The sequence below is a fragment of the Dendrobates tinctorius genome, unplaced genomic scaffold (assembly GCF_039654945.1).
Source record: "Dendrobates tinctorius isolate UK_male_01 unplaced genomic scaffold, ASM3965494v1 ptg000162l, whole genome shotgun sequence".
Lineage (NCBI taxonomy): Eukaryota > Metazoa > Chordata > Amphibia > Anura > Dendrobatidae > Dendrobates > Dendrobates tinctorius.
This window is the reverse complement of record NW_027361829.1, coordinates 57,492,420-57,517,514: the sequence shown is the minus strand read 5'-3', so window position 1 is coordinate 57,517,514 and position 25,095 is coordinate 57,492,420. Positions and strand designations below refer to the sequence as shown.

At 44.5% G+C, this 25,095-nt stretch overlaps 1 protein-coding gene across 1 annotated transcript in view; it reads left to right on the top strand.

The window, feature by feature from the left end:
* Nucleotides 1-2,144: 2,144 nt before the first annotated feature.
* LANCL2 (LanC like glutathione S-transferase 2) overlaps nt 2,145-25,095 on the top strand; it is an 84,961-nt gene continuing 62,010 nt past the window's right edge. Inside the window, exons 1-3 of the mRNA XM_073550043.1 lie at nt 2,145-3,738; nt 24,005-24,122; nt 24,529-24,736. Of these exons, the coding sequence (XP_073406144.1) occupies nt 3,544-3,738; nt 24,005-24,122; nt 24,529-24,736 (521 nt within the window). The 5' untranslated portion in view covers nt 2,145-3,543. The remainder of the gene's footprint in view (nt 3,739-24,004; nt 24,123-24,528; nt 24,737-25,095) is intronic.

Genomic DNA, 25,095 nt, shown 5'->3' with positions numbered 1-25,095 from the left:
TTCAGCTTTGCAACCATACTGCCCACGTAAAACAAACACTTTGCCTTCATGAACGCTGTTTGGAGGGTCATGACTCGTGGGAATAACGCCGCCCAATCAGTTAACCTGCTAGAGAGATCCTTCGTTGCTCCCAAGCATGACATCACACTCCCTAGGAGGAAGGTAATGCCACTGTGGCGACCGTACTCCTGGGGGCGACACAAGTGCACTGATGCCCAGCCACTGCTCGATGAATCTGCTGGTACATTGACCCAGACCACTACATTCCCCTCGCATGCTACACGGCCTGAATCTGACCCTGATGAAACTCAGGTTACCCTTCCCATATACAGTTCCATCTTACACGGTGACAAAGAGGAAGCTGCAGATGAAAGTGCAGGTTCGGCCCACCCGCCATCAGACACACCACCGTACTATCAGGGGCCCTGTGCCAGTGCCGTCGCCAACGAGTGGGCCCCCCCTGCTTGCTCAGGATCACAGCACTTGCAAGGTTGAAATACTGTGCAGTGAGATGGAAGATGGGGACGACGAGGAGTCCAGACTACTACAGGGATTACCTAGCGAGGAGACTTATTTGATTGTTTTCAATGTTGGGACAGCAATTTTTGGGGAGCACTATACTCTGGAGAATGATAGATGGGGCCCACCATACACTGGAACATTCCAAAGGTGGACATCAGACACTGGAGCAGCATTTACAGGGCCCATTATACACTAGAGCATTAGAAATGGGGCCCATTATGTTTGGAGCATTATTTGGGCCCATAAGACAGTGGAGCTTCATCCATGGGGACCAACATATACTGTAGCATTATGTTGAGCTCATCATATACTGTTTCAAACATTATATGGGACCAGTGATTCGGTATGGAGAAATAGATGGGCCTCGTCATGAGATGTAAAAAGTGAAGTATTTTTCATTGTACTATACCGCTATTTCTCTGCCGTATCGGAGCATGATGAGTTGTGGTATGTGTTAAAGGGGCGCTCTTTCGCCCAGGGCACATGAAAACCTGGAGCCAGCCCTACCCCCCCACAACTTTAGCCAAATAACCCCCATTTTTCAGTGCGTAACTTGTATTATGAAGTTAATTAAGGTTGACAAGCTTAAGTAAGAAGAATTGATGCTTTTGGCATTCAAATGGGCACTGTAGGTGTGTTTCCTGTCCTCCTCTCACTGCCGACTTTTATTCCCCATTGACTTACATTGGGTTTCGTGTTTCGGGACGACCCCGACTCTTCCCTATAATCGGCTGATCTTGCTCGACCCGACTTTTGGAAAAGTCGGGTTTCACGAAACGAAACTCGACCCTAAAAAACCAAAAGTCGCTCAACTCTAATCCTGACACCTTGAGATCGGTGTTGGGATCGCTGGTAAGTCGCTTAGTGTGACGGGGCTTTTATCCTGCTGTTGTTAGTACAGCTTGGAAAAAAAAAACTTGTCTGATATTTAAAAATAATTGTTACAGAAAGGAGAACACTTTTTTAAAATGTATTCTAGTGTTACAATTTGGCCATCCAAAAACTGACAAACAGCACGAATTTCATTTATTTTCCCACCTATATCATCCAATATTATAAAAAAAGAGCATGACCATTATATCAAAATGAAGTCCCATATATATATATAAAAAAAAAGATGCAAAAATTATTGGAATATTCCAACGAGAAAGAAATTTAAACCACATTGACGAAAAATGTGCATGGTCAGGAACGGGGTAAATGGCCTGGTCTTGATGACCCGTCACTTCTTATGTCATTTTTTTACCTTGTGGAACTCATGCTCATTTTTGGTTCCTGAAATGAATCCCCTTTTTCCCCGTATATAAGTCTAGCCATTTAACAACTGAGTGTGGTCCTCAAGAAGACTCCTGTAGGGAAGAGTTGAGATTAGTGATGAGCGAGTATACTCGTTGCTCGGGTTTTCTGGAGCATGCTCGGGAGTCCTCCGAGTAATTTGGCGTGCTCGGAGATTTAGTTTGTCGACGTAGCTGCATGATTTGCGACTGCTAGACAGCCTGAATACATGTGTGGAATGCCTGTTTGTTAGGGAATTCCCACATGTATTCAGCCTGTCTACAAATAGTAAATCATGCAGCTGAGACGATGAAAACTAACTCTCCGAGAACGCCAAAATACTCGGAGGACAACCGAACACGCTCCGGAAAACCCGAGCAAGGAGTATACTCGCTCATCACTAGTTGAGATTCAATCTAGTCTAGACAAATTTAAGTACAAATTAGAGGAGGCGCTATCTCAGGGATGGAGAGGCTCGGGAACAAAAGAAAATCAATGCCAGATTCAAGAGAAAGCGCACTTTACCCATCACATATTTATGGCAAGTGACGTGTCTTCTTCAAGGGGGAAAAAAATGTCCTTTTGTGCCTTTACCACAAGTCCAAGAATATTTTTCATCCTTGGAAAACATTCGTACGACGGTCAAGAGCTAAAATGGTCTTGAAGACGTGTTTTCACTTGGCGGCATTTCCCCGTTCTATTGATTGTCTTTAGCGATGAGCATCTGCGCCGGCACTGCACCGCCAGAACCCTCTATACAGAGAGCACCGGCTGGAATCACCTCATTGTACTTGTGAGATCACAAACCGCCCAGACTTTGGAAAGCTAAGGGGTGTAAGCAATGCCCAGGCGTGCCAAGGGCAGCATCAGTCAGGTAGCTGTGGGGTGGCGGCTGATGGCTCTGACAGTCTGCTGAGAGCTGCCATGGTTGACAATTGTGCACAGTGTGTGGCTGCAGCCCTCCTCCCCTGAGCCTGTCCTACCCACTTATTCATCTGTGGATCACAGGGAGGGGACACAAATTCTACACAGCCCCTCCAAAGACAAAGGCACTGAGTGGCTTACAGAACTGAGGGATTTGGGAAAGTATCTGCAGGGCTGCTGAATTCATGAATGGGGGATGCTGCTCTTCTGCTGCTGCTCATTTGCCTGAATGAAGGCTGGCCATAAATTACATTGGCATCTTCTCCTTTGCCTGCTTTTCTGTTGCACTGACTGCTATGCATCAGTGATCCCTGCTCAGGATATTGGGGCTCCATGACGATCGGTGGGGGACACAGTGCTGGATGGGTCTGAGGAGGAAGAACTTTTCTGGCTGAATTGCCCTGGATGCTGCACAGAGCTGGCACTCGTGTGGTGCCCTCCTGGCAGGGATCTGGCTGCTGGGTACAGGTGACTGTATGAGCCCATGATGGAGCCTGATGTGTGCTGGCTGCTCATCGGTGCAGTGTGAGATGCGTGCTGCCGCCACCACAATGCAACACTCCTTCACCTTGTCATGCATCTATCATGATTGTCACGATATCCTAGCACTATACATATGAGATACGATACACCCAGCAGCTGTCCCGTCACCCTCCACACTGACGTGTGCAGCAGGTCTCGCAGCATAGATGCCAGCCTTTCTGTGTGGCACCGTGCCCTCCCGGTGACAGCAGCAGGGAGAGACAGCGGCGCACAGCTCAGCCGGGACGCGTTGCAGTAATTGGCTGGGTGTTTTGTCCCTGCCTGCTCTCCGTTGGGGAGATGGGAGAGACCATGTCTAAGCGACTGAAGCTGCAGTTCGGCGGGGAGGCGGAGATGGAGGAGCGCTCGTTTAATAACCCGTACCCGGACTACCGGCCTCCACCCGACACTGTGGAACAGGAGGAGGGAGAAGAGGCAGAGGCCGCCTCGGCCGAGCTGGAGGGGCTGGAGCTGCCGTGTGACAGAGATGGGAAGGTAGGAGATCTGCCGCGCCGCCCGCATGCGCTGTGCGCTACCACGTGACGTCACACGCCCCGCCTCCCTCCAGACACTGTCACGTATGGCCTTTAACCCTTTCCTTCCTGCATTTTAACATGTTCTCTGTTGCTGGTTTTTTTTATTTTATCGGTGACTAAAGTGTTTTTTTTATGCATTTCCTGTTTCTGTGACAATTACAGCAATGCTTTAATTTAATTTAATTAAAAAACCCAGTAAAGACCGGGCAATTTTTTATTTTTGCGCTTTCGTTTTTTTTTCCGAGATCTATTTTTAATTTTTTTTTTGCATAGACCTAATTGTACCAGGGAAAGATGGCAGAACAATTACAAGTGCAGTGATTAAAAGAAGCAATTCTGTCATTGATTTGTGATTTTTGTGTTTATGGCGTTTATTGTGCGGTGAATGTGAGATGTATTTACTGGTTAAAATAAAGTGCGGCTGAAAGATCAACTTCGTTTCTGTACATTTTTTCTAATCCATCGATGGGGCTGGATGAGAACTTGTTTTTGGTGCGTTGATGTTCTCACGGATCCCACTTTGGGTGTTCTCACTGACCCCACTTTGGGTGTTCTCACTGACCCCACTTTGGCTGTTCTCACTGACTCCACTTTGGCTGTTCTCGCTGACCCCACTTTGGGTGTTCTCACTGATCCCACTTTGGGTGTTCTCACTGACCCCACTTTGGGTGTTCTCGCTGATCCCACTTTGGCTGTTCTCGCTGATCCCACTTTGGCTGTTCTCGCTGATCCCACTTTGGGTGTTCTCACTGATCCCACTTTGGGTGTTCTCACTGACCCCACTTTGGCTGTTCTCGCTGATCCCACTTTGGGTGTTCTCGCTGACCCCACTTTGGCTGTTCTCGCTGACCCCACTTTGGCTGTTCTCACTGACCCCACTTTGGCTGTTCCCACTGATCCCACTTTGGGTGTTCTCACTGATCCCACTTTGGGTGTTCTCACTGACCCCACTTTGGGTGTTCTCACTGATCCCACTTTGGGTGTTCTCACTGATCCCACTTTGGCTGTTCTCGCTGACCCCACTTTGGCTGTTCTCGCTGACCCCACTTTGGGTGTTCTCACTGATCCCACTTTGGGTGTTCTCACTGACCCCACTTTGGCTGTTCTCACTGATCCCACTTTGGGTGTTCTCACTGATCCCACTTTGGGTGTTCTCGCTGACCCCACTTTGGCTGTTCTCGCTGACCCCACTTTGGGTGTTCTCACTGATCCCACTTTGGGTGTTCTCACTGACCCCACTTTGGCTGTTCTCGCTGACCCCACTTTGGGTGTTCTCACTGATCCCACTTTGGGTGTTCTCGCTGACCCCACTTTGGCTGTTCTCGCTGACCCCACTTTGGCTGTTCTCGCTGACCCCACTTTGGGTGTTCTCGCTGACCCCACTTTGGGAGTTCTCGCTGACCCCACTTTGGGAGTTCTCGCTGACCCCACTTTGGGAGTCCTCGCTGATCCTAATTTGGGTGTTCTCGCTGATCCTAATTTGGGTGTTCTCGCTGATCCCACTTTGGCTGTTCTCGCTGATCCCACTTTGGGTGTTCTCACTGATCCCACTTTGGGTGTTCTCGCTGACCCCACTTTGGCTGTTCTCGCTGACCCCACTTTGGCTGTTCTCACTGACCCCACTTTGGCTGTTCCCACTGATCCCACTTTGGGTGTTCTCACTGATCCCACTTTGGGTGTTCTCACTGACCCCACTTTGGCTGTTCTCGCTGACCCCACTTTGGCTGTTCTCACTGATCCCACTTTGGATGTTCTCACTGATCCCACTTTGGGTGTTCTCACTGACCCCACTTTGGGTGTTCTCACTGACCCCACTTTGGGTGTTGTCGCTGACCCCACTTTGGGAGTTCTCACTGACCCCACTTTGGGGTGCACACAGCGTTTTCAGGAACTTTAGTTGCTTTTTTTATTTTCACAAGTTCTGCGTTGAGCATGCATGTTTATGCAGATAATGCAACTATCACTTATAAATCTATTAGTATGAACATAAATGAGGTATAGAGGACACAATGGTCCATACCTTTTGAAAGGAGGAGATTTTTTTCCAGGTAGCCAACAGTGCTCAAACAACACCTTGTGACCCATGTCACATAGATATATACAGTAGTAAAGTATAGGGTTAGGATCGCTGACAGTGGTCTGACGTACAGTACAGACCAAGAGTTTGGACACACCTTCTCATTCAAAGAGTTTTCTTTATTTTCATGGCTATGAAAATTGTAGATTCACGCTAAAAGCATCAAAACTATGAATTAACACATGTGGAATTATATAATTTACAAAAAAGTGTGAACCAACTGACAATACTGTATGTCTTATATTCTAGGTTCTTCAAAGTATCTACCTTTTGCTTTGATTACTGCTTTGCACACGTAGAGTACGTAATCAATATCAGATTGATTTGGGTCCAACATCCGGTACCACCCCCGGAGCAGCTGTTATAAGATCCAGATATAAAAATTGAATGCAGTTCTTCTCCATTTAATGTCGACATCCACCCATTGCTTGATTGTTACAAGAATAGTTGATTATCGGGGTGTCTAACGTTGGACTCTCTGATCTGAGGTTGATCACGTATCCTACAGATAGGTCACCAGTATTAAATGCCCTGTAATCCCCTTTAATGATGGTTGTAAAATGGAATATTGGTGGATATTAAAGGGTTGAAAAAAATGTGACTTCTGAAGACCCCATGTATTGGGTGTTAAGCATCAGCAGTTTGAAGGGTACACCATGCTTCAATGCAAGGACAGCTGAAATAGATCCGTTCTAGATCTTTACCTCTCACCAGGAAAATGCCGTCCAGCCTTAAGGCGCCGTATTCTGGATCAGGAGGAGCTGAGCATATATATATATATATATATATATATATATATATATATATATATATATATATATATATATTGTGTTTCCATTATGTAATCCTCTGCTCTCTCACAGTAGAACCTGTGTTTTCTTCATTTAGTCCTCTGCTCTCTCTTGGATTTTAGGTCCAGTGGGCGGTCCCTTCAGTGACTGACAGCTGTCTCTGTGTGTACACTCTTATACAAAGAAAGCTGTCAGCCACTGATGGGACCGCCCACTGGACCTACAATCCAAGAGAGAGCAGAGGACTAAATGAAGAAAACACAGGTTCTACTGAATCTTTTCTCACAAAACGATATATCAGTCTGCCCTGCTCTATAACACGGGGCCTACAGACTAGACGGCATTTTCATAGTGACAGGTTCTTTTTAAAACATTAGAACTGCCTGATCTAAATGAATGGTAACGTGTATGATAAGGTTCAGGATCTGTGTGTCTGACGGGAGGTGGTTCAGCACATGTTACTCTGGAGCAAGTGACCCCCAGAAAACCAAGGGACTCTACGCATCTGTTCTCCTTCTAATGAAATGATTAGATATTAGCGGTTTTTCAGGTATAAAAAAATAAAAGCATAAATCCATTTTATTTGGTAACTTTGTAATCTTTAATCTGAGACATATTTGGTTCCATTTATGAGCCACTATTTCTGCATCCTGAATTCATCATCCATTTTGAAAAATTGCTGAAATTTATCTTGCGCAAAATAAAATAGACTTCCAGCAGAGTAAAGATCAGATTACTCCTACCTATTGAGTTATATGGAGACGGAAGGAGGAGGGAGAAGCATAGAAAGTGACCTAGAGGCCAATGTCACTGGATTCACAGCTGCTCTGCTCAGTACTGCTGTTATAGTGACATCCCTGGTGCTGCTTCTGAACATTTGCTATTGAGAGATGGGAGAGTAGGAATTCCGTATATCTGTTTGTGTCGTGGATAGGAGACAACATAGCAGCTAGTCTCTACCCAGTTGGAGGTGGAGCTGGGACTTACCCCCCCCATATATCTAATTTTGTTGTCCTATGAGGTAATCAGTATTGAAGTGCCAGAAAAGGCTTTTCATGTCCGGAAAAGAAATTCAAACAAATTCTTTATGAAAAATGTTATACAAATGTCCTTCTAATTTGTTATTCTAGGCATACCTATCTCTTGAAGCTCCAGCCTTACATTACAGCAGATATGTATATAGCATAAGTGTCCATGCAGATCTCCTATGAATATTACCGCTGATGAGAGTCTGGCAGTAAATCACTATAGGGAATATATTTAGTGTCATTTATTAATGTAGGAGTATTATCCCGTGTATTGTGTTGCTCTTCATTTCCACTTTTACTCAATGTCTAGAAATTCTAATATTATAATAGTAGCACACAAATTGAAGTGCTTGTACCTGCCGAAATGGAAATGATAAAAATACCTCTGGCTGATAAAGATCTCTAAGGGATATCATCCTGCAGAATATGGAAATGAGATTATTAATGTCTTTACTATTTCTCTTGGCTAGACATATTTTGAGATGAGTGGTAGGAGGTGACCAGCCGTTAAATAGAGACATCATTACGCTATACTCTGTTGGGAGATGTTTAGGCTATGTGTGTCCATGTGGCCACCCAGTGGTTGTCACAAGAATTGAAGCTCGTTGAGGGATTTTCTAGCTTGTCAAAATAACGTATTGCATAGCGGAGTTTTTAAATTATGCAAGGAAATACCATATTTTTCAAACTCTAGGACTCACCCCAGATTTAAATAGCAAAAAATATATTTCATACTAATTATAGCTTGATGTTGATGAAAAGAAGTGGAGGGGTTAAGCCCACTGATGATAAAACACTATGGTAGAGTAGGGAGGTAATAGATTTATTGTTACTGTTTCTCTGCAATGTCTATATAGAGCTTTACAGCATGCACATTATGTATACTCTCTGCAGCGCGCACATATACACAGCATTGCTTCATGCACAGTACGTGCACACTCAGCTCTGCTGTAGATCTAAATACACAGCCCTGCTACATGCACTCACACACAGCTCTGCCACATACAGGTGCTTCTCACAAAATTAGAATATCGTCAAAAAGCTAATTTATTTCAGTTCTTCAATGCAAAAAGTGAAACTCATATAAAGTCATTACAAACAGAGTGATCTGTTACAAATGTTTATTTCTGTTAATGTCGAAAACCCAAAAGTCATTATCTCAGTAGATTAGAATAATTAACAAAAAATACCTGCAATGGCTTCCTAAGCAGTTAAAAATGTCCCTTAGTCTGTTTCATTAGGCTTCACAATCATGGGGAAGACTGCTGACTTGACAGATGTCCATAAGGCAGTCATTAACACACTCCACAGGGAGGGTAAGCCACAAAATGTCATTGCTAAAGAAGCTGGCTGTTCACAGAGTGCTGCATCCAAGCATATTAATGGAAAGTTGAGTGGAAGGAAAAAGTGTGGTAGAAAAAGGTGCACAAACAACTGGTGGGATAACTGCAGCCATGAAAGGATTGTTAAGAAAAGGCCATTCAAATATTTGGGGGAGATTTCCAAGGAGTGGACTGCTGCCAGAGTCATTGCTTCAAGAGCCACCACACACAGATGTATCCAAGACATGGATTACAAGTGTTGCTCTTAGGTACGGCAGAACGCACTAATAAATAAATAATAATAAGTGCGTTCGCCGCCCGGGGTCCACCGTGCAGTAGGTGTTACACCGCTGCTAGATAATGGCAGACGCACAATATGGCGGTATATCGCACACGGGTTAAACGTCACCCGGTGTGCACAGAGCGTACTCTGTTATCTCCACAGAGACGCTTAGAACTTAAACGTAAATACTGAGCCTGTTGGACTCACAGGTCTCAGAGAACTGCATGCATGGTATATGGTCACAGGAGCTGAACCCAAAGCAGAGGGTCAGGGTCCGTCTAGACCTACCGTGTGTGCGGTGTCGCTACCGCAAACGCCAACAGATGCTGCTGATTGCAGCGCGGCGACTGACTAAGCCGCTATACGTCAGTGCCCAGAGGAGGCGCACTGTCGGACGCTAAATAGGTGAAGATATGCACTGTTTCCTGTATCATGCCACTGACTGGCGCTGACTCTAAAGCTAAGTCCCTATCCACACACGTAATATCAGAGGGAGGGGATCTTAATGAGTCATTTGCAGGCACATGCATCCATCATCATTCACACAGGTAGCAAGTAGAGTCTATACTAACGCATGGCCGACCAGCCATGCGGGCCTTTTATAGCCGTGCGCTTCCGGGACCTTCCAGAGCTCTGAAATAGACCAATCAGATCAGGAGAAGGACCTGAGCACATGACTCCCGATCTCCACTGGGAGATCGTCTCGTGAGCATGCCCAGTAGCGCGGCGAGAGGACTTAGCCTCTGGAGTGGTTTGCTGCAGAGCAGGCTGCGCTACTATTGCTGGTCCAGAGGTGGCAGCAACAACCAGACCCAGAGTACCGGTCTGATCAGGGCCTCTGGATCGCCGAGATTGCTGTGCAGGTCCCTGAGAGGTCGGAGGGGAATGGGAGACCGCTGGCTGCATGGCTCTGGATTCCTGCTGTGCAGCTGCAGGAACCCGATGCCTAACAGTTGCATTCCTTATGTCAAGCCACTCATGACCAATAGACAATGCCAGAAGCGTCTTAACTGGGCCAAGCAGAAAAAGAACTGGACTATTGATCAGTGGTCCAAGGTGTTGTTTTCAGATTATAGTAAATTTCGAATTTCATTTGGAAACCAAGGTCCCAGAGTCTGGAGGAAGAGTGGAGAGGCCACACAATCCAAGATGCTTGAGGTCTATTGTGAAGTTTCCACAATCTGTGGTTTGGGGAGCCATATCATAATAATAATAACTTTTATTTATATAGTGCCAACATATTCCGCAGCACTTTACAATTAAGCGGGGACATGTACCGACAATAAATTCAATACAAGTTAAGACAATTTAAACAGTGACATTAGGAGTGAGGTCCCTGCTCGCAAGCTTACAATCTACAAGGAAATGGGGGGGGGGGGGGGGGACACAGTAGGTGAAAAGTGCTTGTTAATTCAGGTCTGGCAATTATAATAAATAGGGATTTTCATATAAAGCTGCATGATCCGGTCATCAGCCCGTGTGTTTAAGTGCAATAGTCAAGTATCAAGTGCAGTTATCGTGTGCATGGAGGGTGTGGAGACAGATGAATAGTAAGGTGCAGATTCAGAATAATATTTGGAAGGAGAGAACAGGCCAAAGTTAGTTTACTGAGTAGTTGATGTGGTAGGCTTGTTTGAAGAGATGGGTTTTCAAAGCGCGCTTGAATAGGTCGGGGCTAGGTATCAGTCTGATCATCTGGGGAAGTGCATTCCAGAGAGCTGGAGCAGCACGAGAGAAGTCTTGGAGACGGAGGTGCGAGGTTCGGATTACGGGGGATGTTAGTCTTAGGTCATTTGTCGAACAGAGGGCACGTGTAGGGCGATAGACAGAGATGAGAGAGGAGATATAAGGCGGTGCAGAACAGTGGAGAGCTTTGTGGGTGAGAGAGATGAGTTTATACTGGACCCTGTAGCGAATAGGTAGCCAGTGTAATGACTGGCACAAGATGGAGGCATCGGTGAAGCGGCTGGACAGAAATATGACCCTGGCTGTCGCATTCAAGATGGATTGCAGAGGAGAAAGTTTGGTAAGAGGGAGACCGATCAGAAGAGATTTGCAGTAGTCCAGACGAGAATGAATAAGAGCGACAGTATGAGTCTTTGCAGTTTCAAAGGTGAGAAAAGGTCGGATTCTGGAGATGTTTTTACGATGCAGGTGACAAGAGCGAGTGAGTGATCGGATATAGGGAGTAAAGGAAAGTTCAGTGTCGAATATGACCCCAAGACAGCTGGCATGCTGCTTGGGAGTTATGGTTGAACCCTCCAGGGTTATTTCGATGTTAGGTAGAGTGAGGTTAGTAGAGGGGAGAAACACAAGAAGTTCAGTTTTGGAGAGATTTAGTTTCAGATAGAGGGAGGACATGATGTTAGAGACAGCAGACAGACAATCCTTGGTATTTTGAATTAGGGTAGGGGTGATGTTAGGGGAAGAAGTGTATAATTGGGTGTCATCAGCATAGAGATGATACTGGAACCCAAATCTGCTGATTGTTTGTCCAATAGGGGCAGTGTATAGAGAGAAGAGGAGGGGGCCTAGGACTGAGCACTGTGGGACCCCAATAGTAAGGGGACGAGGAGAGGAAGAGGAGCCGGCAAAAGATACAGTGAAGGAGCGGTCAGAGAGGTAGGAGGAGAACCAGGAGAGGGCTGTGACCTTGGGGCCTATAGAGCGGAGCATAGTGAGGAGGAGCTGGTGTTCCACAACGTCAAATGCGGCAGAGAGATCCAGGAGAATAGGAAGGGAGCAATGACCTTTCGATTTAGCTGTTATTAGATCATTAGAGACTTTAGTGAGGGCAGTTTCAGTAGAGTGTAAAGAGCGGAAACCAGATTGTAAGGGGTCGAGAAGAGAGTTATTCGAGAGATAGTGGATTAGATGGGAGTGGACCAAGCATTCCAGGAGTTTAGAGATGAAGGAAAGGTTAGAGACAGGTCTGTAGTTAGCAGTGCAGTTCTGGTCCAGGGATGGCTTTTTAAGTAAAGGGGTTATGATGGCAAGTTTAAATGAGGAGGGAAATATACCTGAAGAAAGAGAGAGGTTAAATATTTTAGTCAGGTGAGTGGTGACCACTGGTGAGAGAGACTGCAGGAGCTGTGAAGGAGTGGGGTCACTGTTGCAGGTTGTAGGCCGAGCGGAAGCGAGGAGCTTGGGAACTTTTTCTTCTGAAACAGGTTCAAAGATATCTAGTGAGCTTGATGTGCGGCAGGGAAGGGGATCCAGGCATTGAGGAGATTGGGCTGAGATATCCTGATGGATGTGGTTGATTTTATCTAGGAAATAAGTGGCCAGATCCTCACCGCTGAGGTTGGTGATGGGGGCCTGTACTTTCGGTTTCAGGAGGGAGTTTAAGGTTTCAAAAAGTCGTCTTGGGTTGTTGGATAGTGAGGTGATGAGGGTGGTGAAGTAGGATTGTTTGGCCAGATGAAGGGCAGAGTTATAGGTTTTGAGCATGAACTTATAGTGGATGAAGTCTTCTGCTAAGAGAGATTTTCTCCACTGCCGCTCTGCACACTTTGAGCAGCCCTGAAGAAAGCGTGTTTGCATTGTGTGCCAGGGCTGCCGTTGTCTGTGGTCATCTGCTGGTGTAGATCCACTGTGTTTTATCAAGAACAAAGTCAGCGCATCCATCTACCAGGACATTTTAGAACATTTCATGTTTCCCTCTGCCGACAAGCTTTTTGGAGATGGAAATGTCATTCTCCAGCAGGACTTGGCACCTGTCCACACTGCCAAAAGTACCAATACCTGGTGTAAAAACAACATTATCACTCTATTTGATTGGCCAGTAAACTCGCCTGACCTTAACTCCATAGACCCATAGAGAATTTATGGGGTATTGTCAAGAGGAAGATGAGAGACACCAGACTCAACAATGCAGACGAGCTGAAGGCTGCTATCAAAGCAACCTGGGATTCCATAACACCTCAGCAGTGCCACAGGCTGATCGCCTCCATGCCACGCCGCAGTGATGCAGTAATTGATGCAAAAGGAGCCCCGATCAAGTATTGAGTGCATTTACTGAAAATACATTTCAGTAGGCTAACATTTTTTATTTTAAAATCATTTTTCAAGCTGGTGTTCTAAAGTATTCTAATTTACTGAGATAATGACTTTTGGGTTTTCATTGGCTATAAGCCATAATCATCAACATTAATAGAAATAAACACTTGAAATAGATCACTCTGTTTGTAGTGATTCTATATGAGTTTTACTTTTTGTATTAAAGAACTGAAATAAATTACGTTTTTGATGATATTTTAATTTTGTGAGAAGCACCTGTACATACAATCCTGCAGCTCTGAGTATGCAAACAAACAACTCTTCTGCATTTTCATATGCACACTCACCTCTGCTACAACCTGCACACTGTGTATACACTGCCACATTTTAAAGTTCCTTCCAGGTATGTGACTGAGCCCATTACCTGATAGGTCCTTCAGCACCTGTGCAGCATTAGTGATATGTAGGTCTTGGTAGCTTTGTCTTCTGCCCTACATTGATCAGACTGATCAGTGTCGGGATGGAGGAACGAGAACTGTGCTGCTGCTTAGTTATTTCAGTAAGCGGAAAGGACCCTGTCTTGGCATACTCCGCAATCATGGGAAACTCACTTCTTTTTTTTTTTTTTTTTTTAGCAAAATTTTTGTCTTGCTAAAAAGTGTATGTTGTAGTGAAAAATATACGTAAAAATACCAGATTTTCATTCTTGCAGTTTTGATAGATGGAGTGACATGTCATGTAGTTATAGACTTAAGAGGTACGTACACATTTTGTACACTAAAGGACCAATTCATCGGGACTGTCGTTTTATATGTCATTCTTTATCCAGGGTACGTTGGAGAAAAATGCACCAACTCCATTAAGAGGGTATGCTCCGCATTACTGTCAGAACTCGGTGCACACCTCGATACCTGGCGGCAGTGACGCGAATGGGGTTATTCCAGTTCATATCGTTTGGCTGCCTCGCTGACATTTATTTTTTTATTTATTAAAAAAATGGTGTGGGCTCCTGCGAAATTTTCATAATTAGCAGAGGGAAAGCCAACGGCTGATGTTAATATTCTGGGAAGAAGCCAATAGCCAAAGGTTTCCAGGCTGTTAATATGTCAGAGCTGTTTGTTTAGCCTTTACTGGCTAGTTTACAGGGGGATCCCAGAAAAAAATTGATGTAGGGTCCCCCTATAAATTCTAACCAGCAAAGGCTAGGCAGACAGCTGCAGGCTGATATTAATATCCTAAGAAAGGTCCATGGTTATTGACCCCCTCCCAGACTAAAAACATCAGCTCTCAGCTGCCCCAGAAATGGTGAATCAATAAGATGCGTCAAACTGGCACTTAGCTTCGCTCTTCCCACTTGCTGTTATGTTGTGGCAAGTGGGCTGATAGTTGATAGTTGAGGGGTTCATAATAGTCTTGTATTGGCAACTGATATGAAGCCCATGTGTTAGTAATGAAGAGGTGTCTATAAGACACTCCATTACTAGCCCCATATTCAAATGGTAAATAAAAAATACCCAGAACAAAGTCTTGTATTTGAAATAAATGACCACAGGGTGTTACACATTTACTTTAGAAATAAAAAACATATCATGCTCACCTTAACACCTAATCCCCGATGCCCTTGTCCCCGGTAAAAAAAAAAAATACAAAAACAACCATATACTCACCTATCCAAAGTGAATAGATAATCCATAATTGTTGTGAGTTCATTTTCCCCTTCACTACTGAGGCCCGAGGAACTCCCTCTTCTGGTCAAGAAAGGTAGTGAGCCTGATTGTCAAACACCTGGGGCTGATGATGATGACTGGTTGAGTGGAGTTAATGACTGGATATAAGGCTGCCAACGCCCTTCTGGCTTGCGGGTGATTTCTCTGTGGACTTCTAGGAAACCAGTCTGATTCCTGCTCATCTAAAGCTAAGATTTCTGCTTTGCCTTTTTGCATTAGTGTTTTGTTTTCCTTGCTTTTCTGGATTCTGCCATTCCCTGCTGGGGTGAGCTGAATCTCCTTTTGCCTGTTGCTCTGTCTTCAGAATATTCCTGAGTACTGACATAGCTTTTTTGAAGCCTAGCGTCTTCAGGGCCTTTTTTACTGTCAGTTGGTTGGCTCTTATTTTCATAGGGTTTTTCACGGATTGCAGACAGCAGCGTTCCTGTCCTTTCCTATCTAAGCTAGCGTGGGCCCCATCTTTGCTCAGTCTATCTTTCTGTCTGTGTTTTGTTCTTTCTTCTTGCTTCACCGTCATTATATGTGGGGGGCTGCCTTTTGCTTTGGGGTCTGCTCTGGGGCAGTTTAGATTTCCCTTTCTGTCTTTAGGCTATGTAGTCCTCCGGCTGTGATCGAGGGGCCTAGGGCATCGTAGAAGCCCCTCACGGCTACTGCTAGTTGTGTTGATAGGTTCAGGGGTCTGCAATCCGATAGCTGCCAACTTCTCTGGTTTTCTGGACTTAGCTAGCATTTCTATTTTTGCCTCCTACGGTGACTCAATCATAACAGAATCACCCGCCATACCGCAGATTCTAGGGTACTCAATAGCAGGAAAGAATTGTATAAAAAAAAAAAAAAAAGTGTGTATATTTTTTCCTCTATATCTCTGAGGCCGTAGGGGGAATTTTTTTTTCTCTCAATGGAGATAAAGCAATTGTCTGATCGTGTGGAGCAGCTCGCTGCGGAAGTGCGGGGAATTTCCGCCTACCTTGCTCATTCACATGCTGCTGAACCAAAGATTCCTACACCTGATGTATTTTTTGTGGATCGGTCTAAATTTTTGAATTTCAAAAATAATTGTAAATTATTTTTTGCCTTGAAGCCTAACTCGTCAGGGAGCTCCGCGCAGCAGGTTAAAATTGTCATCTCTTTGCTGCGTGGCGATCCCCAGGATTGGGCGTTTTCTTTGAAACCAGATGATCCTATTCTGACTAATGTGAACGCATTTTTTCAGGCCTTGGGGTTGTTGTATGACGAACCTAATGCCATTGATCAGGCTGAAAAGACCCTGCTGGCATTGAACCAGGGTCGTGATTCTGCAGAATTGTACTGTCAAAAATTCCGAAAGTGGGCAGTACTTACTACCTGGAATGATAATGCCTTGGCTGCTCTCTTTCGGAAGGGGTTGTCAGAAGCCATAAAGGATACTATGGTGGGATTTCCTGTTCTCTCTGGTCTTGACGATTCTATGTCTTTAGCCATTCAGGTTGATCGGCGTTTACGCGAACGCAGAGCTGCACGAGAGGTGTTGCCACCTGTTGAACAGATGTCTGAACCTATGCAATGTGATAGAGTTTTTTCCAGAGAGCAGCGTCAGGAGTTCAGAAGGCGTAATAAGTTGTGTTTTTTCTGTGGAGATGCCTCGCATGTTATTTCTGTCTGTCCTAAACGCGAGAAACGCTTTGCACACACGTTTTCTGTTGGTGGTGTTCAACCTAAGTTTCTTTTGGCTATTACTCTGATCTGCTCCCTGTCCACATTTTCCGCCACGTTTTTTTGGATTCAGGAGCAGCTCTAAACCTAATGGACTTGGATTTTGCTAAACGTTGTGGATTTCCGATGACACCTCTGCAGACGCCTATCCCTTTGAGGGGGATTGATGCTACTCCTTTGGCTAAAAATAAACCTCAGTTTTGGACCCAGGTGGTAATGCGGGTCGCCCCAGACCATCAAGAAAATTGCAGATTTTTGGTGTTACATAATCTGCATGATACTATTGTTCTGTGATTTCCCTGGTTACAAATTCATAATCCAGTTTTGGATTGGAAATCTGTGTCTGTGGTGAGTTGGGGTTGTCGGTGTGCCTTTAGTGAGGCTCCGGTGTTTTCCACCTCTCCTCAGTCGCATGATGTTCCTGATTATTTGACGGACTTTTATGATGTATTTAGTGAGAATGAGTCTGCGTCTCTGCCTCCTTATAGGAGTTATGACTGTGCTATTGAACTGAGCCCGGGGTGTAAATTTCCCAAGGGTCGGCTCTTCAATTTATCTGTACCCGAGCACGAGGCTATGCGATCCTATATTAAGGAGGCGTTGGAGAAGGGTCATATTAGACCATCCTCGTCACCCTTAGGTGCCGTTTTTTTTTTGTAGCCAAAAAGGATGGATCATTAAGACCTTGTATTGATTATCGTGCTCTCAACAAAATTACTGTTAAATATCAGTATCCGTTACCCCTGATTTCTGATCTATTCTCCAGAGTTAAAGGTGCTTGCTGGTTTACCAAGCTTGACCTCAGGGGGGGCTTATAATCTTATTCGCATTAAGCATGGGGATGAATGGAAGACGGCGTTTAATACTCCGGAGGGACATTTTGAGTACCTGGTGATGCCTTTTGGGCTCACTAATGCCCCTTCTGTCTTCCAGTGCTTCATGAACGATATTTTCCGAGATTTTGTCGATAAATTTTTGATTATCTATCTGGATGATATTTTGATCTTCTCCAAGGATTGGGATTCTCATGTGGAACATATTCGGACTGTGTTCCGGATCTTGAGGGAGAATTCCCTGTATGTCAAAGGATCTAAATGCCTTTTTGGAGTACAGAGGATTTCTTTTTTGGGATTTATTTTGTCCCCGTCAACTATTGAAATGGACCCGGCCAAGGTACATGCCATTTACGATTGGGTTCAGCCCACTTCTTTGAAGGCCCTCCAGAAGTTTTTGGGTTTTGCTAATTTTTATCGGAAATTTATTGCAAAATTTTCTAGTATTGCCAAGCCATTGACTGATTTGACTAAGAAGGGTGCTGATGTGTTAAATTGGTCTCCGGTTGCTGTTTCTTCCTTTCAGGAGCTGAAGCGAAGATTCACCTCCGCCCCGGTTTTGCGGCAACCTGATGTCTCACTTCCATTCCAGGTAGAGGTGGATGCTTCTAAGATTGGTGCAGGAGCTGTTTTGTCCCAAAAGGATCCTGTAACATCTAAAATGAATCCCTGTGCTTTCTTTTCCCGAAAGTTCTCTCCATCCGAACGTAACTATGATGTGGGGAATCGGGAACTGTTAGCCATGAAATGGGCATTTGAGGAGTGGAGACATTGGTTGGAGGGAGCTAAGCATCAAGTCGTGGTCCTCACTGACCACAAGAATTTGATTTACCTAGAGTCGGCTAAGCGCTTGAACCCTAGACAGGCTAGGTGGGCCTTGTTTTTTACACGTTTTGATTTTGTGGTTTCTTTTCTTCCTGGAACTAAGAATGTCAAGGCTGACGCCCTCTCTAGGAGCTTCTTTGCTGATTCTCCTGTGGTGACCAAGCCTGCTACCATCGTAGGCGAAGGGGTAGTTCTTTCTGCCATCTCGCCCGATTTGAGACGTGCTCTGGAAGAGTTCCAGGAGGACAAACCTGAGCGTTGTCCCAGTGGAAAGTTGTATGTTCCTGACCAGTGGAAGAAGAGAGTGATGTCTGAAGTTCATTGCTCTGCTTTGGCTGGTCATCCAGGTATTTTTGGTACTAGAGATCTGGTGAGTCGGTCTTTTTGGTGGCCCTCCTTGTCTCGTGATGTCAGGAATTTTGTGCAGTCCTGTGGGACGTGCTCCCGGTCTAAATCGTGTTCTCGCTGTAGTGGGTTGTTGATGCCTTTGCCTGTCCCCAAGAGGCCATGGACCCATATTTCAATGGATTTCATCTCTGATATGCCTGTCTCTCAAAGGATGACTGTTATTTGGGTGATTTGTGATAGGTTCTCTAAGATGGTTCATCTTGTACCACTCCCTAAGTTGCCGTCTTCCTCTGAATTGGTGCCCCTGTTTTTACAACAGGTGGTTCGCTTGCACGGGATTCCTGAGAACATTGTATCTGACAGAGGAGTCCAGTTTGTGTCTAGATTTTGGAGAACTTTCTGTTCCAAGCTGGGAATTCAGTTGTCCTTCTCCTCTGCTTTTCACCCTCAGACCAATGGGCAGACAGAGAGAACAAACCAGACCTTGGAGTCATATTTGAGATGTTTTATTTCTGCTGATCAGGATGATTGGGTTTCATTTTTGCCCTTGGCCGAATTTGCTTTAAATAATAGAGCTAGTTCTGCCACTTTGATGTCTCCTTTTTTTTGTAACTTTGGGTTTCATCCTCGATTTTCTTCAGGGCAAGTGGAGCCCTCTGCCTGCCCAGGGGTTGACACTATGGTGGAGAGAATGCACCAGATCTGGGACCAAGTGGTGGATAAGTTATCTCTCTCCCAGGAAAAGGCCCAGCGGTTTTCCAACCGACATAGGACCATTGGTCCCCAATTTAAGGTTGGTGATATGGTGTGGTTATCATCAAAAAATATTGCTATGAAGGTGGCTTCTCCTAAGTTTAAGCCTAGATTTATTGGACCTTACAGGATTTTGGAGATTATTAATCTGGTCTCTTTTCGTTTGGCTCTTCCTGTCACATTTAAAATCCATAATGTGTTCCATAAATTTTTGTTGAAGAGGTTTGTTGAACCTGTTGTTCCGGGAATTGCACCTCCAGACCCTGTATTGGTTGAAGGTAACATGGAATATGAGGTAGAGAAAGTACTGGATTCCCGTCTGGCTAGACGGAGACTCCAGTATTTGGTTAAGTGGAAGGGTTATGGTCAGGAGGATAATTCCTGGGTCTCTGCCTCTGATATTCATGCCAAAAGATTGGTGCGTGCCTTTCATCGGGCTCACCCTGATCGCCCTGGTGGCGTGGTTGAGGGTTCGGTGACCCCTCCTCAAGGGGGAGGTACTGTTGTGAGTTCATTTTCCCCTTCACTACTGAGGCCCGAGGAACTCCCTCTTCTGGTGAAGAAAGGTAGTGAGCCTGATTGTCAAACACTTGGGGCTGATGATGATGACTGGCTGAGTGGAGTTAATGACTGGATATAAGGCTGCCGACGCCCTTCTGGCTTGCGGGTGATTTCTCTGTGGACTTCTAGGAAACCAGTCTGATTCCTGCTTATCTAAAGCTAAGATTTCTGCTTTGCCTTTTTGCATTAGTGTTTTGTTTTCCTTGCTTTTCTGGATTCTGCCATTCCCTGCTGGGGTGAGCTGAATCTCCTTTTGCCTGTTGCTCTGTCTTCAGAATATTCCTGAGTACTGACATAGCTTTTTTGAAGCCTAGCGTCTTCAGGGCCTTTTTTACGGTCAGTTGATTGGCTCTTATTTTCATAGGGTTTTTCACGGATTGCCTTCCTGTCCTTTCCTATCTAAGCTAGCGTGGGCCCCATCTTTGCTCAGTCTATCTTTCTGTCTGTGTTTTGTTCTTTCTTCTTGCTTCACCGTCATTATATGTGGGGGGCTGCCTTTTGCTTTGGGGTCTGCTCTGGGGCAGTTTAGATTTCCCTTTCTGTCTTTAGGCTATGTAGTCCTCCGGCTGTGATCGAGGGGCCTAGGGCATCGTAGGAGCCCCCCACGGCTACTGCTAGTTGTGTTGATAGGTTCAGGGGTCTGCAATCCGATAGCTGCCAACTTCTCTGGTTTTCTGGACTTAGCTAGCATTTCTATTTTTGCCTCCTACGGTGACTCAATCATAACACATAATGTTCCACGATGATCCTGATGACTTTGTGAGCAATCAATGATGTGACTGCTCTCAAGAACAGCAGGCTCATAGTGACACAGGAGATAATCGCTCCTGCAGTGTGTAGCGCTGAGCTGGGGTGCGAAAGTTCACCCCAGTTCATTGGCTGATGAACCCCAATGAACTCACTGACTTCACTGCTGCTGTGTGAGAACTTTCACGCAGCAGTTGTGCCATAAGGGAGATCACCGGGGCTCATCAGCTGATGAACTCTGGTGAACTTTCTCACCGCAGCTCAGTGCTACACACTGCAGGAGCGATTACATGCTCCTGTCAGTGTGTAGCCAGCTGACTTGTAGAGCAGTCACATCAGCTAATGTCACTTCTCTACGAGTGATCCAAATCATCGTGGGACAGTATGGATTATGGCGGATAGGTGAGGGATATGGTGGTTTATTATTTTTTCTCTTCCAGGTGACATGGGCATCGGGGATTAGGCGTTTAACTGAGTATTGGCTTTTTTATTTTTCATCTTTTACAGGAGACAAAGGCTTTAGGGATTATGTGTAAGGTAAGTATATACTGTATTTTTTATTTCAATATTTCTTTATTTTAACTTTTTTTTTTAACTTTGAGCACAGGACTCGACTGATTATACTCATCAGTGGTGCCTGCTCTCATTGTTATCAGCGTCAGCAGGCATAGGCTGATGGGAGTAGTAATAGTATCATCAACCGATGTCCGTGACTGGTGGTAAGGTTTTTACCGCTGGTCAGTCACAGCTGCGGGCTCACATCTGCCGATTTGCCGAAAATCAGAGCTATTGGTGTTTCTCACGCTGTTGCACAGATGACAGTGTGGGAAAGACCCAAAGAAGTTCTGAAAATCGCAAGCAAAAACTCAAAAAATCTGCCGCAAAACATTTTTATACCTGCATTTTTGCTGCGTATGTGACTGACTCAGTTGAAATCAATGGGTGAAAAACATGGCAAAAGCGCACCAAGAATTGAAATGCTGCACAAATCCTGAAAGCGCACAGCACTTCAGAATTCTCATTGACTTTGCTGGTATAAGGATTCCCCTACTTTTTTAGGGCCAATTTCTGCACAGAAAATGCCTCAAAAACGCACTCAGCCTTACAGTATCAGCATTGTAAAAGAGATTTTGCATGCGTACATACACTTTTCTTGACTTAGCATTATATATTTTTTAAAGTGTCATTTTTTTTTTTCTCTTACACTTTACCCAGAAAATCCCCATTTTGCTCTTCAATTCTGGTGATTTTCTGGAGCTGTGTGTATGAATTGGAGATGAATACCATATTTAAAAATCCGCTTTGGTGCATGACCAGCTTATTGGAGCTCAGTAGAAAGAGAACAGGCTATGAATAGTTAATGTCCGTGCTTTACCTTAATGCTGCCAATTCAATGAGGCTTTTATCTTGGCATCAGTATATCCTGGTGGATTAATAGGATTCCAAGGATGAGCATCTGTGAAATGAAACCGCTCTGACTTCCTGCCATCCCAGGAGGTATTCTACCCTTGTAGCTGTCTTTCCCCAGAAAGGATCTGCGTCATGTGTCGGATTTTTAAGATATACTCAAACTTTATTAATATTGAGCAGATTGATATCAGTTAGTCATGAATGATTAACTTACAAAAATATATTGTGGTGCGCCGAGTAAAAAAAACATAAGAACTTACCATAGTTTGTTTTGTTTTTGTCTCAAGGAGAGGTTTTGATAATATTCTATAATCTCACTTTCACCCAGAACTGTCATATCTGATCCCAGAATCTAATTGAGGGGAACCAGTCGCCAGGTTTTTCCCATATAAAAATGGGCAAACTAGGCACTTTGGAAAGTTTTACATTGGAATTCTGCTCTCTAGGGCCTACTGTTCTCGATGTTATCGCAAAAAAAGAAATAAATCTAAACAAACTCTCCCATCAAAGTTTTATCTTGTTTTAGACCTCGTTTAATCACTGAAAAATTAATTTACATGTCTTCAGGACACTATTAGAGAGATGTAAAATGCCTGTGCATAGCAGATCCGATACAGATACATTGTGTTCATATCATCTGTTCTTGGTGACTGCCGATTGTGCTCATTTGCAGAACAGAACTGCAGAGCTCCATCAACTGTATAATGCCCGGTCAGGTACTGCACATCCACTCCTATTCGTTTGAGCAGTATAGTGCGATTGGCAATTGAGCACATCCATCCGGCACCGAGAACATCTGATTGGCGGGTATGGAGGGAGTCGCAAAAACTACAAGCTATGCACAAATGGGCGGGCAAGGAGGGAATCGCAAAAACTACAAGCGATGCACAAATGGGCGGGCAAGGAGGGAATCGCAAAAACTACAAGTGATGCACAAATGTTGCCACATTTCAGTTTTACACAAGAATTGTGGAGAAAACTGTTTCATGAATCAGCCCCTAGGGCTTTGTATAGTCAGTGCTCACAGTGCGAGGACCCATCCAAGTGACATGGGGAGATTAATGGTAACGTTTTTTCTGTTGATAATCATCATTATTATTTGTATGGTACTAAAACAGTAGGTCCTAATTACTGAAAAATTGCCAATTTATATCTGCAAATAGTGTTCACTCATCAAAATGTTTCATGGTCACATATTAGGCAATGCTGAAACCAAAAATTTTTGTAAGGCCAGATTCACATGATCATATAGCGGCCGCTTTTTGTGGTCTGTGTCACAGCTACAATTCTTGGCCCAGCCACGGATCTCCTGACCTAATGAACAGCCTCAAAGTCTTACTTGACACTATGAGTTCATATCAGGAGAGCCATGGTCAGGCCAGGCATAGCAGCTATTCCTTGGACTGTAAAATACGGCCACCATACAATCGTGAATCTAGCCTAATGGAAATAATTCTCTATGGTGGGGGATGAGAGAACATGGGAACATTTGGCCGAGTGAGCACTCCTGCGTATGGAAGAATTGGCTGAGATAGCTGTTGGCAGAAGCATTGTTCGGCCAACAACCATCTTGTGCGTATGCCCTGCTTAACATGTGCTCAGCGTAGCACCGCTCCAATCTGCTAGATTGGGTTAGCAGAAGACTGGCTCCATAGACTTTATATGTGCCCATTTTCCGTCTCCATGGAATGCAGCCCATGGCTGAGAGCTTCTGTATCTTCATTTTATCGATCTTTCGAGACCCTAGTGACTGGATCACCATCGATCAAAACTTCTGAAATGTTTTAATTATTTTTTTCTGAAAACTCATGTAATATACGTTCTTTTAGATAACAGGAAGATTTTCAAGACGCATCCAGTCAAAAATTAGTGACTTGCTACAACAAATGGAGGAAGGTTTAAAGACCGCAGATCCACATGACTGCTCTACTTATACTGGATATACAGGTGGGTCCTATGCCTGATGCACATGGCAGCCCTCAAGCTTCATGTATGTCCCGGATTTTCTATTCTGAGGGAAGCATCACGTGCAATATTTACCAGCAAAAGTCAATATATATATATATATATATATATATATATATATATATATATATATATGAAGCTGCTCGGAGAATATTAAAGGTAAATGTTTCATGCGTTAAAGACCTAGATAGACCTCTCCCATGTGATTGTGAGGCCTGTGGCATGTCATTATGGTACCTGACACAGCAGTATGTCAGTACTGAACAAAATGTCTGGAGGGGGTACACATGTCTGCAACATATGTATAACATGTACTGTATAGTTGGGGATCATCATGACAGATTGGGACTGCAGTAGAATGATTATTATTATTGCTGTTCTCTCGTAGGCATAGCCCTGCTCTACCTGCAGCTGTATCGTGCCACCAAAGACCAGGCTCATTTGCTGCGTTCTCTTGATTATGTGAAGAGAATTCTGCGGAACCTGAATGGTCGAAGAGTGACATTCCTGTGCGGCGATGCCGGACCACTCGCTGTAGGTGCTGTCGTCCATCACAAACTTCAAAATGAAGCGGAATCCAAGGATTGCATTACAAAGTAAGGACTAACTTCCACAATATTGCAAACATACAAGCTAAAAGCACTTTTCTATAGCTGTATTTTGGTCAGTACTATGTCTCCGACACCGGAATAGAATCTACAGCAAAACTCTTTGGATTCATTCCTAAATTTGGCTTCCAAATTACAGGAGGAGAATACTGACCAAAACTTCCTGACATTCAGGTCCATATGCAAAGGAAAAACCGCTAAATTCTATACACTTACATAGATTATTCTCTTCTTCTACATCAAGGGAGGAATGCATCTCTCAATATTATTTCCAAAGCTAATCCTGCTGACACAAGCGCAATGACCAGACACTGATTAATTACTGTGCGAGTTCAACTCCGGACGTT